The sequence below is a fragment of the Heloderma suspectum genome, chromosome 3 (assembly GCF_057233095.1).
Source record: "Heloderma suspectum isolate Gila_16-S chromosome 3, 16-S_ref, whole genome shotgun sequence".
NCBI classification, from domain to species: domain Eukaryota; kingdom Metazoa; phylum Chordata; class Lepidosauria; order Squamata; family Helodermatidae; genus Heloderma; species Heloderma suspectum.
In genome coordinates, this window is record NC_139460.1 from 188,976,951 (window position 1) to 188,992,895 (window position 15,945).

General features: G+C 46.0%; 1 protein-coding gene across 1 annotated transcript; it reads right to left on the reverse strand.

The window, feature by feature from the left end:
- Positions 1-1,619: 1,619 nt before the first annotated feature.
- On the reverse strand, positions 1,620-15,489 carry LOC146350556 (dual specificity protein phosphatase 13B-like). Its single transcript, XM_084845201.1, has 3 exons — positions 15,293-15,489; positions 3,360-3,580; positions 1,620-2,023 (listed from the first exon to the last, which is right to left on the reverse strand). Exons 1-3 carry the CDS (start codon positions 15,481-15,483, stop codon positions 1,800-1,802), a joined length of 636 nt encoding a protein of 211 aa, XP_084701327.1. The 5' UTR covers positions 15,484-15,489; the 3' UTR covers positions 1,620-1,799.
- Between the last annotated feature and the right edge of the window lie 456 nt (positions 15,490-15,945).

The following is a 15,945-nucleotide window of genomic DNA, read 5'->3' on the forward strand; positions in this document are numbered from 1 at the left end:
GAAGGCCAATCCATGGTTTGTTACACGCCTGTGCTGTATTATTTATCCATTTTGGCTTTTGCTCACGAGGCTTATTTGCAGAAGGAAAGTGGGGTAATAAATCAGCTATGGGAAGAGCCAAGCAAGGAGAAAGCAGAGCCAAATAAGTTACTTAACTCAGTAAACCCAGATGGAGAGCAAAGAGCTGAACCAGAAGGGAAGAGAGCAGGAAGGAACAAGACAGTTGATGTGAGGGTTGTCAGCTTTTGATTCAGAAATGCTGGTATTGGGGCAGGGGCAGAGAGCCCAGTGTACTCCAGTGAGCAGAGCAAACAACAAACATTTTCTGTTTGCTCCTGTGGCTAGTATGGACAGACACAGCGGGCACCCAACTAAACATGGCACAGGAGATCCAAGACTGGGATTTCTCATGGTTGTTAGTTTTTGTTTTTGTGTTTTTACTAATGAGGCTTCTTCAAAGATTGGGGAAGTGGCACCCTAGGAAAGGCATCCACCCTTTCTTCCTGTGCCCTTCCCCCAATCTAAAACCAGTTTGGTGCAGTGGTTAGAGTGTTGGATCTTCCAAGCTTATGTTCAAATTCCGACTTGCTATGATGCTCACTGGGAGACCCTGAGCAGTCATGCACGCACGCACGCAGCCTAATCTACCTTGGAGGGTTGTTGTGAAGATAACAGGGAGAAATCACATGTATGCCACTCTGAGCAACTTCGAGGAAGGGCAAGAATCAATAAATGAATAATACTACTGTTACCTCTGTACAGCTACAGATGCTGAACAACAAGAAGTCCTAAAAATAAGGCTGATGGAGGTACCAGCAGTTCAACCCACCTTAGATTTTGGACACAACTGAGTTGTGGTTCCCGATCCACCAGTTTGAAGAGCAGACCTCTCATCCGTGTAGCTGTCTTCCTTTGAATATGTCACCTCAACTCCTTACTAAATTGTGAAATCCCCAAATGGACTCCAAGTAATTCTTATCAGAGTTTCTACTATTATTCCCAAATCTTGAAACAGGCTAATATAGCTGTGTCTGGCACCCCTTCCCCTCAAGTTATATCATCTTCTGTTGCAGTTGTTGGGTTGGATCCAGACAAGGAGCGTATCTACATTAAAGAAAAAATCCGTAGTCCTACCATTGTGGAGCCTTTCCATGTTTACTGCGAGCTCCCAGATGGCGACCACATGATTGCTGAGAGGGGAAGTTTTTAATTTTCAATGTTCCATAGATCTCAATGAAACAGCGCCATCTTGTGGCTGTTCAATAGCACAACAAGGAATGTACACAGTAGGGGAAAATCCGGGATATTTAAATACCTCACTATCTTTGGATCTTTTTAACATGGAATAATGGGAAATGCCACTGGATGTGCCCTGGAAGTTGATGTCATGAAAAGGACACACAAACTTCCATGAGTGACCCACCATGAGTGCATGAGAAAAGCCTTGTGTGATTGTAGCCTTACTCAGCATAGATCCATTAAAATCAATGGGACGTAAGTCAGTTATGACAAACGTATGTCCCACTGATTTCAGTGGGTCTACTCTAGGTATGACTAAGTCTCAATCCAACCAATGTCAACAAATATCTTCTCCTATTCATACATCAAAGTATGCATGCCAAGTTTCTGACACTCCTTTAATCTTGAATGACTTGCTAACATCAAAGAAATACATAACTATTTTTCATTTTACTTCCCAGAAACATCTACTAGAACAGACTCAGAGTTCAGGTACATTTGAGGGATGTTGTCTTCCTGACTTCCTCTTAGGCTTGAATCACAGCACAAGCATCCTCCAGCTAAAGTTTCAAGGGTTTGCCTCTTGCTCTTCTTCTTTCACTTGATAACCGGATGTCGAGATCTCGAAGTTGGCTGAGGAAACCAGAGTTTGGACAGACCCCTCTGTGTTCCCGCACAATCTTTAGGGCATCCACAAGGGTCTTGTCTTCACAGATCATCAAGAAGGCAAGCACAAGGGTTGCTGAGCGGCTTATCCCCATGGCACAGTGAACTAAAACTTTGCCTGCAGTTTTTTAAAAAAAAGTTGTCACATGTGTGGTATATGTTGTGGGGGGTCGGGGTGGAGAAAGATACAGCATACCAAGAAATGTAGTGAATGTTGAGACTTGCTAGTAAACCAAAATTTTATCAGGCCCAGTGGGAAATGTCAGAATCCTGCCTTTACATTTCCACCTGTGACAAGGGGAAATGCCAGTCAATAATGATATCTGGACATTTATTTAAAGGCTTTTCTGACACTCATTTTCACCACTTACCAGTAAATATCAACGTATGTTCATCCAGATGTCTCATGAAAAGTGGCTCTCATTCAGTGCTGATGACAGAATGCAGAGGTGATCAACCTTGCTGCAGTACTCTCTTATTATATTAGCCTTAGGACTAGTTTACACATTTCCTCATCCACACCCCATCTGTTTCCTTGTGGCTATTCTTCACATTCTATTTATTTCATTTCTATCTCACTCTTCCTTTGGGATGCTTAAGGCAGTTCATACGGGTCTCCCAGGCAGCCTTCCATCCAAAGTTTTACCATGTTAAGATCTCCCTAGCCTTAACAATAACAAGCATCACATGCCTTCAGACAATTATCTTGTCATTCAAGTTTTCACAGGTGAAGAGAGGCAAAGTCCTGTGCATGAAAGGGTGGGGCTGGGCTGGTGTCCAGCAGCCCAGTAACATGGTCTGGCAGATAATGGTGGGGCTAACAATGCAATCCAGACTCAAACATGCCATAAACAGTACGTAGGGTCTGAAAGCACATGCAAGGATATTGTTCTGGATGACAACAGTAACAAGGCAAGACACAGTTTGGAAAGCAAATGACAGACATTTATGCAGTATGCTGCATTCCTGTCATTGAGAGGACACTGGTTCCATCTTGCAGCTGAGGAACAGGGGAACATCTATAAGTGACTAGCTTTTTCCAAGCCCAATTGCAGTGTGTGGGCACTACTGGGTTAGTGACCCCTCCCTCTCCCCAGCTGCATCCCCCCCAAATCCCCCCTGACAGTTAAGCATGGAAAAAGCCTTCCCTTGGCTTCAGTTGCAGCTTTGGGGGGATCTTTGTGTGCATGTGTGTGTTTGTATGTATGAGAGACAGTGCACACGCATGAGAGCCCATGGGGGTGGCCCACACATCAGCTTTGACCTGTCTACCTTTTCTAGGGGTCCATGCCCATCTCTGGCGTTCAGCCTCTGAAAGGTGGCCTGGAAGGGAATGTGGGTCTCAGGCCGAAAAAGGTTCCCTACCCCTGCTCTAGCCAGTTACATCATATGGTAATGTCTACCTGTACACTGTATGCAAAATGGCTGCCAGGACATCTGCCCATTATATTTACCTCTGGGAGAGTCCAGTGCTGCTCTTATATATTTAGCAGCTGGATGGAAATAAATGCTGAGATCAAACTTTGGGTCATCATCTGCTTCAACTCCATAGTAATCCACTAGCAGGTCTTTGTAGAACTTGGCTCCGGTGTCAATGTGGAATCTTCCAGCAGCAGCATCCACTATGTGGGTGATACGCATTCGGCGAAGCTGCTCTATGTCGCGGGCTATATATCTGCAAAAAAGGAGTACCTGGATTATGTTTATTAGTACCTTATGTCAAGATGAACACTGAGCCCATAGTATCCCCGAGTAGTTCTGATTCTGAGGAAGAGCAGTCGCTCCTGGGAGAGGAGCGCGCTCCTCTTTCCCAGGGCCCACAGCTGACGGAGATTCCTCCCACCAGCATTCCTAGATTAGATAGCAGTCCAGGCAGTGACCGAGTGTGGATAGCAGACTTGGTGGACGCGCGACGCCGACACAGAGAGAGGTGCCAAATGGAGGGCGCAGAAAGGAGGCGGAGTGCCCGGTTGGCGCGCAAACAACGGCTGCGCCCAGAGGATCCAAGGGAAAAGGGGAGGGACTCTCCCTAGTCCTTAAGTTCAGGGGTCTGCCAGTAATTCCCTTTCAAACGGGGACCAACTGTTCCAACTTAGGGCATAGGTACTCTGCTGCTCAGATCTAGTTGCAAACGGTAGAGTTGTTAAGTTGTAAAAGAAGAATAAAGCTTTGAAAGGAATCCCTTTGTCTGTGTCTGGACTTAGCTACTGGATTAGACTGAGAGAGGCCTCCAAGGAGCCCTTGACACCTTGCATATACATCTTCTCACACAGTGAGTCTCCACCTCGGGCAAGTCCCCCATTCAACCCCAGTATGCCATCTGCTGGATCAGGCTGGCTTGAACGTACTCGCCCTTTTGGGGTCACAGCTCCTCCTCCTGCATAGGCTGCAGGCAAACGACTGGCGCTTGTCTTGTTCTTCAGAGAGCTGAAAGTGGCCCAGTAGTGGCGTTGTTGCCTGTGGTTTGCGCTGTGTTCACAGTTTTGGCCAGTTTCTGACTAGTGCTTTTGAAACAATAGAAGGCAATGGGACAAAGGAGTGAGGTGTGCAGGCCAAAGGATAATGATGTCTCTATGAGGGCTGAGCCGCCTGTCACACGTGTATACATGTAACGAAACCCTGATGGCCCCCATCTTTTAATGAAAAACAACTTTGGAAGTGGATGATTTTTGGAGTGGAGAAGCAGGGGAGGGGACAAGAGATGGCATTGTTCAGTGATGGGAAACTACATCCAAGGCTAGCTGCCATTGTCCCTTTTTTAAGTGCTGAAAAATGTCAAACTTCTAGGAACAGGCACCAACCTTTTAGGTAACCAATCAGCGTGGTGCCTGAATGTCTGGGATTTTTCTAACACTGATGGTATTTTTAATGTATTTATTGAAATGTTATCATCTGGCTTTCAACAAAACGTTCTCAGACTGGAGTGCGATAAAGTCACGAAAACATGCACAAAGCTTTTTAAACATTCAGTTCATCAAATAATCCAATAAATGCAGCAATATAAATCACTCTAACAGTGAACTCAGATGATGACTGCCAACAAGACTGGAGCCAAAAGGAGGCCACTGCAAAACAAGAGATACCAACATGCTCAGAGGTTTGCAGAAGTACAAGTTTGCAGAAGTACAAAAGATATTTTAAAGAAAACCTAATGGGGCAAAAAAGAGCTATGCCCAATGAGGATCGAGCATGCTGAATAACTACAGAATGGTGAGTGTCGTCTGGAAAAGAAAAACAGAAAACTTCGGTGTTGGAGGACGGATGGAATGGATAATCCTAGAGGAGGGCCTGGTCCCATTTGTAAGCTATATCCAGACTCTCTTAAAATAATTAAAGATCAAATGCTTGTCTAAAGAGAGAGGCTTTAACTGTCTGCTTCAGTGAGGCCATAGCAGGGGGTTCAACAAGTGTAGATCTGCCACTGAGGACAGTCCATTAACAGCTGAGGACAAGCATATCTCTGTTGGCAATGGAACTGACAATACAGTTTCAGTGCTAGACCTCAAGAAATGAGGAGGTACATACGGGAGAAGATATTTATTAACCTAGGCGAAATCATGTACTATGGACCAGAATCCTCCTAATCTTGGGCGGCAGGAGGTCACATAGAAAACCAATCCTATGCCACTGCCAGCTATATAGGTCTTACTTTTGCATAATCCCTTCAGTCTAAGCAGCTTGAGTTGAGGATGCCATGAGATTGTCCCTCTGTGCTTCCAGACTGCGTCCTTGCCTGCTTCATTGCCACATCCTCCCCATGTCAGCTTCCTGGCTGGTTCCCTTCCCTGCCCTGCCCTTCAATGCCTGGAACTGTGGCATGGACGTGGCCTCCTTTGTGAGCTCCAAACTCAATCCCTGGCCCACCTCCTTTCCTTCTAGCTACCTGCAGTCTCTGGCCACTGGGGCCTCACCATACTAGTGCTCAAAACTAGGCACATTTTCCTACATATACCATAAACTGGTCCTGAATTGTACTTATTTTCTTTTTCCAATGCCCCTGTAGTTCAAAGTTAAGCCAGGATGCCTAAGATGTTCTGAAGATGTGTGAGTGGGCCTTGCTTGTTTGTTGTCCTTAAAAATAAATGCTGTTCCTGAGATGTACAAGAAGCATATGCATATTTATCCACATAGAAAGAACATGGCAATCAACAATTGTGCTTTTTTGAGTCCTTGTGCCAAGGTCATTATGTTATTTGAGCCAGTGATGATCTGTGGGCCAGGTAATGTTCTGATATTGTCATCTGCTTTTAATATGTGCTAAGCAATGTTCTAGACATTGCTTAGCAGTAACCTTGCAACAATAAATATGTATAATACAAAGTACAAAAGCCCCGACTGTAGTTTAGGGGTGTCAACTGATTAAATAATTTGCAGTTGATTAATCATTTGCCCTTTAACTGATTCAATTTAAGTAAATGTGTATATTATCAAAACTATGCAACTTTTTATGACATTGAAAGAAATGTAAGATAGCTTACAATTTACAGCACTCTACAGTGCAGTGCACAATTATGCCAAAGTAAATCCCATTGTGATTTACTGAGTACAAATCACTGTGATTTTGTGAGTAAATCCCAAAGCATTGGTGAAAAGAAAATCCATTGCTGTAAAGAACAACATTGTTTAGGAACCTGGAATGTCAGATCCATGAATCAAGGTAAGCTAGAGGAGGTCAAACATGAGATGGCAAGATTGAACATCGACATCTTGGGAATCAGCGAACTAAAATGGACAGGCATGGGCGAATTTAATTCAGGTGACCATCATCTCTACTACTGTGGGCAAGAATCCCTTAGAAGAAATGGAGTAGCACTCATAGTCAACAAAAGGGTGGGAAAAGCAGTACTGGGGTACAATCTTAAAAACGATACAATGATCTCAGTATGAATCCAAGGCAAACCATTCGACATCACAGTAATTCAAGTCTATGCCCCAATCACTGATGCCGAAGAAGCTGAGGTTGATAGGTTCTATGAAGACCTACAACACCTTCTAGAACTAACACCAAAAAAAGATGTCCTCTTCATCATAGGGGATTGGAATGCTAAAGTAGGAAGTCAAGAAATCACCGGGATAACAGGCAAGCATGGCCTTGGTGCACAAAATAAAGCAGGACAAAAGCTAATAGAGTTTTGCCAGGAGAACACGCTGATCATAGCAAACACTCTTTTCCAACAGCACAAGAGGCGACTCTACACATGGACATCACCAGATGGTCAATATCGAAATCAGATTGATTATGTACTTTGCAGTCAAAGATGGAGAAGCTCTATACAGTCAGTCAAAACAAGACCTGGAGCTGACTGTGGCTCAGATCATGAGCTGCTTCTTGCAAAATTTCGGCTTAAATTGAAGAACGTAGGGAAAACCACTAAACCATTCAGGTATTATATCCCTTATGAATATACAGTGGAGGTGAGGAATAGATTTAAGGGATTAGACCTGATAGACAGAGTGCCTGTGGAACTATGGACGGAGGTCCATAACATTGTTCAGGAGGCAGCAATGAAATCCATCCCAAAGAAAAAGAAATGCAAGAAAGCCAAGTGGCTGTCTGATGAGGCTTTACAAGTAGCTGAAGAAAGAAGGGAAGCAAAAAGCAAGGGAGAAAGGGGAAGATATATCCAACTGAATGCAGAATTCCAGAGAATAGCAAGGAGAGACAAGAAAGCCTTCTTAAATGAACAATGCAAAGAAATTGAGGAAAACAACAGAATGGGAAAGACTAGAGATCTCTTCAAGAAAATCGGAGATAAGGGAACGTTTTGTGCAAAGACGGGCATGATAAAGGACAAAGAAGGCAGGGACCTAAAAGAAGCAGATGAGATTAAGAAGAGGTGGCAAGAATACACAGAAGAACTATACAGGAAAGATCTGAATGTCCCTGATAGCCATGATAGTGCAGTCACTGAACTTGAGCCGGACATCCTCGAGAGTGAAGTCAAGTGGGCCTTAGGAAGCGTTAGTAACAACAAAGCTAGCGGAGATCATAGAATCATAGAATCATAGAATAGTAGGGTTGGAAGGGGCCTACAAGGCCATCGAGTCCAACCCCCTGCTCAATGCAGGAATCCAAGTCAGAGCATCCCTGACAAATGGCTGTCCAGCCTCGTCTTGAAGGCCTCCAGTGTGGGAGAGCCCACCACCTCCCCAGGTAATTGGTTCCATTGCCGTATTGCTCTGACACTCAGGAAGTTTTTCCTGATGTTCAGTCGGAATCTGGCTTCCTGTAACTTGAGCCCATTATTCCGTGTCCTGCACTCTGGGATAATCAAGAAGAGATCCTGGCCTTCTTCTCTGTGACAACCTTTCAAGTACTTGAAGAGCGCTATCATATCTCCCCTCAGTCTTCTCTTCTCAAGGCTAAACATGCCCAGTTCTTTCAGTCTCTCTTCATAGGGCTTTGTTTCCAGTCCCCTGATCATCTTTGTTGCCCTCCTTTGAACCCTCTCCAGCTTGTCTGCATCCTTCTTAAAGTGTGGTGCCCAGAACTGGACACAGTACTCCAGATGAGGCCTAACCAGTGCTGAGTAGAGGGGAACTAGTACTTCCCGGGATTTGGAAGCGATGCTTCTATGAATGCAGCCCAAAATAGCATTTGCCTTTTTTGCAGCCACATCACATTGTTGGCTCATATTCAGCTTGTGATCGACGACAATTCCAAGATCCTTCTCGCTCGTAGTGTGGTTGAGCCACGTATCCCCCATCTTGTAACTGTGCATTTGGTTTCTTTTTCCTAGGTGCAGAACTTGGCATTTGTCCCTATTAAATGCCATTCTGTTGTTTTCTGCCCAGCACTCCAGTCTATCCAGATCACTTTGAATTTTGTTTCTGTCTTCCAAAGTATTAGCTATCCCTCCCAATTTGGTGTCATCTGCAAATTTGATCAGCATTCCCTGCACCTCCTCCTCCAAGTCATTAATAAAAATATTGAAGAGCACTGGGCCCAGGACTGAGCCCTGCGGTACCCCACTCGTTACCTCTCCCCAGCTTGAGAAGGTCCCATTGATAAGCACTCTTTGAGTCCGATTCTGTAGCCAACTGTGGATCCACATGATCGTTGTTTCATCTAGCCCACTTCGAGCTAGTTTGCTCATCAGGATATCATGGGGCACTTTGTCGAAAGCTTTGCTGAAGTCGAGGTATATGATGTCTACAGCATTCCCACGGTCTACAAGGGAGGTGACTTGATCAAAAAATGAGATCAGATTTGTCTGGCAGGACTTGTTTTTGACAAATCCATGTTGGCTTCGAGTAATCACTGCATTGTTGTCAAGGTGCTTCCAGATGGATTGCTTTATGATCTGCTCCAGAATTTTCCCAGGGATTGATGTCAGACTGACTGGTCTGTAGTTCCCAGGTTCCTCCTTTTTACCCTTTTTGAAGATAGGGACAACGTTAGCCCTCCTCCAGTCATCTGGCACTTCCCCGGTCCTCCATGATTTCTCAAAGAGAATAGACAGCGGTTCTGAGAGCTCTTCTGCCAGTTCCTTTATGACTCTAGGATGCAGTTCATCTGGCCCTGGAGATTTGAACTCATTCAAAGTAATGAGGTGTTCCTTGACCATATGCCTGTCGATCTCAAGCTGCAATCCTGCCCCTTCAGCCTGTACTTCGCCTTTGCCAGGGGGGTCATAGACCCTCTTTTGGGAGAAGACTGAGCCAAAGTAGGAATTGAGCACCTCTGCCTTTTCTTTGTCATCTGTTATCATTTTGCCATCCTTATTTAATAGCTGAACAACCATTTCTTTCCTCTGCCTTTTACTATGCACGTAGCTGAAGAAAGCCTTTTTGTTGTTTTTAGCATCCCTCGCTAACCTCACCTCGTTCTCCGCTTTAGCCTTCCTGACGCCATCCCTGCAATTCTGTGCTACCTGCCTGTACTCTTCCTTTGTTACTTGGCCTTCTTTCCACTTCCTATATGTGTCCTTTTTTGTTTTCAGGTCATCCCTAAGCTTTTTGTGAAGCCACATTGGCTTCTTCTGTTGTCTTCCACCTTTTCTTCTTGTTGGAATTGTTTGTGATTGTGCCTTGAGAATTTCCTTTTTTAAAAGTTCCCACCCATCTTGGACTCCTTTTCTCGCTAGCATTGCTTGCCATGGGACCTTACTGATCATTGTTCTGAGTTTATTAAAATCAGCTTTCCTAAAATCCAGGGTACGCGTTTGAGTACACTCGGCTTTTGCTTCCCTTAGAACCAAGAACTCAAGTACAACATGGTCGCTTTCCCCCAGAGTTCCTGTAACTGCTACTTTATCCACTAAGTCATCTCTGTTGGTTAGGATCAAGTCAAGGATAGCCGATCCTCTAGTTCCTTCCTCTACTTTCTGTAGGAGGAAGTTATCCGCCACACAAGTCAGGAATTTCCTGGAGGGGCCATGTTTTGCAGAATTTGTCTCCCAACAAATATCGGGGAAATTGAAGTCCCCCATTACTACTACATCATGCTTCCTTAAAACATTGGCTATTTGCTTTTCAAAAGTTTCATCCTTGGCTTCTCCTTGATTGGGTGGCCGGTAGTAGACTCCGACCACCAGGTTCCTTTTATTCTTTGCTCCATTTATTTCAACCCAGATGCTCTCGATGGGGCTACCAAGCTCCTCCTCCTGTATTTCTGTGCAGAGATATGTATTTTTCACATACAGTGCAACCCCGCCTCCCTTTCTGTTCCTCCTGTTCTTTTTGAACAAGTTATATCCTTCAACTGCTGTATTCCAGTCATGAGAGTCATCCCACCAAGTCTCAGTTATACCTATCAAGTCATAATTTCCCTCCTGTATTAAGAGTTCAAGTTCGTTCTGTTTGTTTCCCATACTCTGGGCATTAGTATATAGACATCGAAGACCATGTGCTTCATAGTCTGGCTTTCTTCCTACATGTGTCTGAAGACTATTATTGGGCGCTATCAGCGCTGTTCTCTCCATTGCAGTGCATGCGCCTACGTCCATTGTTACCCCCAACATTACATCTCCCTTCCCCGTAGGATTCAGTTTAAAGCCCTCCTGATGAAGTTCTTCATGCTGTGGCCAAACACATTCTTCCCAGCCTTTGTGAGGTGCAACCCATCCCTAGCCAACAGCCCATCTTCCAGGAAGTATAGCCCGTGGTCCCAGAATCCAAATCTCTCTCGTCGGCACCACCTTCGTAGCCAGTCATTCACCCGGAGTATTTTTCGTTCCCTTTCTATCCCTCTTCTAACTACTGGAAGGATGGATGAGAAAACTATCTGGGCCCCAAAGTTCTTGAGTTTCCTTCCCAAAGCTTCAAAGTCTGACGTGATCTCTTCGTAGCTCCGCTTGGCGGTATCATTTGTTCCCACATGGATGAGAAGAAAGGGATACCTGTCAGTGGGCTTTATGAGTGCAGGCAACCTTTCAGTCACGTCTCTAATCTGTCCTCCCGGGAGACAACATACCTGGCGAGTCCACGGGTCTTCGCGACATACTTGGGTCTCGATCCCACGCAGCAAGGAGTCTCCCACTACTACCACTCTTCTCTTCTTCTTCTTGTAGGCCTGGGTTTCATCGCCTCTGTTTGACTGACCTTCAGCCTCTTGCTCACTCTCATGCAGGTTCCCCTGTGATTCTTCCTCTGCAGGCTGTCCTCCAGTCTCATCTGCAAGTACCTGGAATCGGTTCCACAGCTCCACCGCTTCCACTGGTGCAGAGTGGCGTCTAGTTCTTCTTCTCCTAACTGTCACCGTTTTCCAAGGAGTATCCTCTACTCCATTTTTCTTCACCTCAGCATTTCCCACTGCCTCATCTTGCTGTTGCTCTTCAAGCTTCTGGTCTGCCCTTTGCTGCTGTAGTTCCCCCATTCTGTCCAAGAACTCTTCGTGTTCTCTTATTCCCCGGAGGGTTGACAGTCGCCGCTCCAGTCCACTTACTTTTTCCTCCAGCAGCGTGATCAACTTGCACTTGTTGCAGGTGTAGGCCATGTTGTTCTCAGGCAAGAAAACAAACATTGCACACACCTTGCAGGTCACCACCACTGGAGAGTCTTGTCCTTCCATAGCCTCTTCTCCCTTTTTGTGTCTAGCTTTGTGATTGTTCTAGACTAGCCTGTGCCTGCTCCTCTACTCAGTAGAGGTTAAAAGCAGAGTCCCACTGGTGTGGAAGTGTGTGTTACAAGACAAATAAATGAAAAAAAGTTAGTAAAAAAAAAAAAAAAAAAAATGTTAGGGGCCTCCCCCTTGACCTCCCCTGCCGAACTCCCCTGGCCAACTCCTGTTTGCTCCCCCTGTCCGCTCGCTCTGGTCGCTCGCTCTCTGGGAGCTTGCCTGCTTCTGTAGTCCCTGGACCAGCTGGAGCAGCTTGCTCTGCTCTGCTCTGCGCAGCTGGGAGGCGGGAAACAGACTGAAGCTTCCCGCCCAGTCAGCTGCTGGGAGTACTCAGGCCACACCCCTCCAATTCAGTTGGAGCTCTCAGAAGCTCCTGGTGAGCTCACAGCCAGTCAGAAGGATAAAGGGCAGCGCCCTGGGCTTCCTGCAACCCACTTACCTCTTAGCCTCTGTCTCCTTTGTCTCCTTTGTCTCTTCAACCACTGCAACTCCCCTGGCCAACTCCTGTTTGCTCCCCCTGTTCGCTCGCTCTGTTCGCTCGCTCTCTGGGAGCTTGCCTGCTTCTGTAGTCCCTGGACCAGCTGGAGCAGCTTGCTCTGCTCTGCTCTGCTCAGCTGGGAGGCGGGAAACAGACTGAAGCTTCCCGCCCAGTCAGCTGCTGGGAGTACTCAGGCCACACCCCTCCAATTCAGTTGGAGCTCTCAGAAGCTCCTGGTGAGCTCACAGCCAGTCAGAAGGATAAAGGGCAGCGCCCTGGGCTTCCTGCAACCCACTTACCTCTTAGCCTCTGTCTCCTTTGTCTCCTTTGTCTCTTCAACCACTGCAACTCCCCTGGCCAACTCCTGTTTGCTCCCCCTGTTCGCTCGCTCTGTTCGCTCGCTCTCTGGGAGCTTGCCTGCTTCTGTAGTCCCTGGACCAGCTGGAGCAGCTTGCTCTGCTCTGCTCTGCTCAGCTGGGAGGCGGGAAACAGACTGAAGCTTCCCGCCCAGTCAGCTGCTGGGAGTACTCAGGCCACACCCCTCCAATTCAGTTGGAGCTCTCAGAAGCTCCTGGTGAGCTCACAGCCAGTCAGAAGGATAAAGGGCAGCGCCCTGGGCTTCCTGCAACCCACTTACCTCTTAGCCTCTGTCTCCTTTGTCTCCTTTGTCTCTTCAACCACTGCAACTCCCCTGGCCAACTCCTGTTTGCTCCCCCTGTTCGCTCGCTCTGTTCGCTCGCTCTCTGGGAGCTTGCCTGCTTCTGTAGTCCCTGGACCAGCTGGAGCAGCTTGCTCTGCTCTGCTCTGCTCAGCTGGGAGGCGGGAAACAGACTGATGACAGTCTTCCAGCTGAGCTATTTAAAATCCTAAAAGATGATGCTGTTAAAGTGCTGCATTCAATATGCCAACAAATTTGGAACACTCAACAATGGCCGCAAGACTGGAAAAGGTCAGTTTACATTCTAATTCCAAAGAAGGGCAATGCCAAAGAGTGTTCAAACTACCGCACAATTGCGCTCATTTCACATGCCAGCAAGGTTATGCTCAAAATCCTACAAGCTAGGCTTCAGTATGCGAACTGAGAACTACCAGAAGTACAAGCTGGGTTTCGAAGAGGCAGAGGAACTAGAGATCAGATCGCCAACATTCGCTGCATCATGGAGAAAGCAAGAGAATTCCAGAAAAACGTCTATTTCTGCTTCATTGACTATGCTAAAGCCTTTGATTGTGTGGATCACAACAAACTGTGGCAAATTCTGAAAGTGATGGGAGTACCAGACCACCTTACCTGTCTCCTGAGAAACCTGTATGAGGGTCAAGAAGCAACAGTAAGAACCAGACATGGAACAACCGATTGGTTCAAAATTGGGAAAGGAGTACGACAAGGCTGCATATTGTTGCCCTGCTTATTTAACTTATATGCAGAGTACATCATGAGAAACGCCGGGTTGGATGAATCACAGGTCGGAATTAAGATTGCCGAGAGAATTATCAACAACCTCCAATATGCAGATGATACCACCCTAATGGCAGAAAGCGAAGAGGATCTAAAGAGCCTCTTGTTGAGGGTGAAAGAGGAGAGTGCAAAAGCTGGTTTGAAACTCAACATTAAAAAAACGAAGATTATGGCATCTGGCCCCATCACTTCCTGGCATATAGAAGGGGAAGAAATGGCAGCAGTGACAGATTTTATTTTCTTGGGCTCCAAGATCACCGCAGACGGTGTCTGTAGCCATGAAATTAAAAGACGCTTGCTCCTTGGGAGGAAAGCTATGGCAAACCTAGACAGCATAGTAAGAAGCAGAGACATCACCTTGCCGACAAAGGTCCGTCTAATCAAAGCTATGGTTTTCCCAGTAGTAATGTATGGCTGTGAGAGCTGGACTATAAGGAAAGCTGAGCACTGAAGAATTGATGCTTTCGAACTGTGGTGCTGGAGAAGACTCTTACGAGTCCCCTGGACTGCAAGGAGGTCCAATCAGTCAATCCTAAAGGAAATCAACCCTGACTGCTCATTGGAAGGACAGATACTGAAGCTGAAGCTCAAATATTTTGGCCACCTAATGCGAAGAGAAAACTCTCTGGAAAAGACCCTGATGCTGGGAAAGATGGAAGGCAAAAGGAGAAGGGGACGGCAGAGGATGAGATGGCTAGATAGCATCACGGATGCAATGAATATGAACTTGAGCACACTCAGGGAGAGAGCGCAGGACAGGAAGGCCTGGCGTGCTATGGTCCATGGGGTCACGAAGAGTCAGACACGACTGAACAACAACAAAATCCCATTGAGTTCAATGGGGCTTACTCCTATGTAAATGGCTATAGGATTGCAGCCGTAATTAATGTTACCACTCACTATAAGAAGGAAAAAGCGTCTTTGATACTGTCTTTTAAAATCCCTCTTTACTGTAACCTACCATTAAAATAAGCCTAAAAAAGCAAGTGTGCCTTTATCTCGCAGCCCCATTGATTAATTAACTGAAATCTTGTTTTTCTAACCTATCACTTAACAATACTTGGCAATAAAGAATGCCAGTAGTAGCTGTGATACTACCCCAGCTTCTAGGCCAAGGGGGAGGAGCCTGTGACCCTCTGGATATTCTTAGATTACAACTCCCATCATCCCTGACCATGCTGGGTGGGGGTTGATGGGAGTCTGGAAGTCACAGGTTGTCCACTCCTCTGCTAGGCTGAGGAACAAGGACCTGTGATACCTCCATATAAGTGCTGTGGAAACATTGACAGTACAGTAGAATAAGTCTTCCATCTGCTATTTCTTCTTTGACAGGACAGTGATTATAATATGGGAAGAATGTTCCCTCTAAGCTGTGCAACCCCCATTTACTTACAGATCTCCAATGTAGAGGTTGGGCCAGACTTCACTGATGTTGCTGCAGCAGGGTATGGGTGTCCATAGCATGCGCTGGAGCTCTCCCAGTTCTGGTGTCTCATAGCAGCTCTGGCTGCGGGAAGTGAGGCTTGGAGCTGCTCGTATCCTGGGACGCTGCAAGTCATCTCTATTTAGTGAATCCCAAGACATTCTGAAAGGCAACGGAGAGAGCAGATCTTCCTTTGGCCTTATGAAGGTCTGTGTGGTATAGTGGCATGGTTCTGGACTTAGAGAGACCCTGGTTTTAGCGATGAGCCTCACTTTACACAGCCAGTCATTTTCTCTCTCAGCCCAACCGGATGTACAGTAAAATGTAAAAGGGGGAACAGTGAAATGAAAAAGGGGGATGTAAAGGGTAAAGAGGAGGAACCATCTTGAACTCCTTGAAGTACAAATAATGAATTATGGCACTTGCTATTTATTGTTGCTGTTCCCCCTGCTTAAATTAAATCAAAGCAGCTTGCTTATATTTTAAAGTTATAAAACTAGAGTTACTACTGCATTCAGAAAAAAAAAATAACAGCTAGAATTCAGATCAGGTTTGGGCATTCTGGACAGGCAGAATCTTGTTTCTGTCATCTAATTCCAGGGGAGTAGTGAAGTTCTGAACCA

What these genes read in the sequence shown, in the direction of transcription:
- LOC146350556 (XM_084845201.1), bottom strand. Translation starts at nt 15,483, where the DNA reads ATGTCTTGGGATTCACTAAATAGAGATGACTTGCAGCGTCCCAGGATA. An exon ending in AACCTCTACATTGGAGATCT is followed by an intron (nt 3,581 to 15,292) that starts GTAAGTAAATGG and finishes CCTTTTTTGCAG; the next exon opens with ATATATAGCCCGCGACATAG. An exon ending in AGCACTGGACTCTCCCAGAG is followed by an intron (nt 2,024 to 3,359) that starts GTAAATATAATG and finishes AAAAAACTGCAG; the next exon opens with GCAAAGTTTTAGTTCACTGT.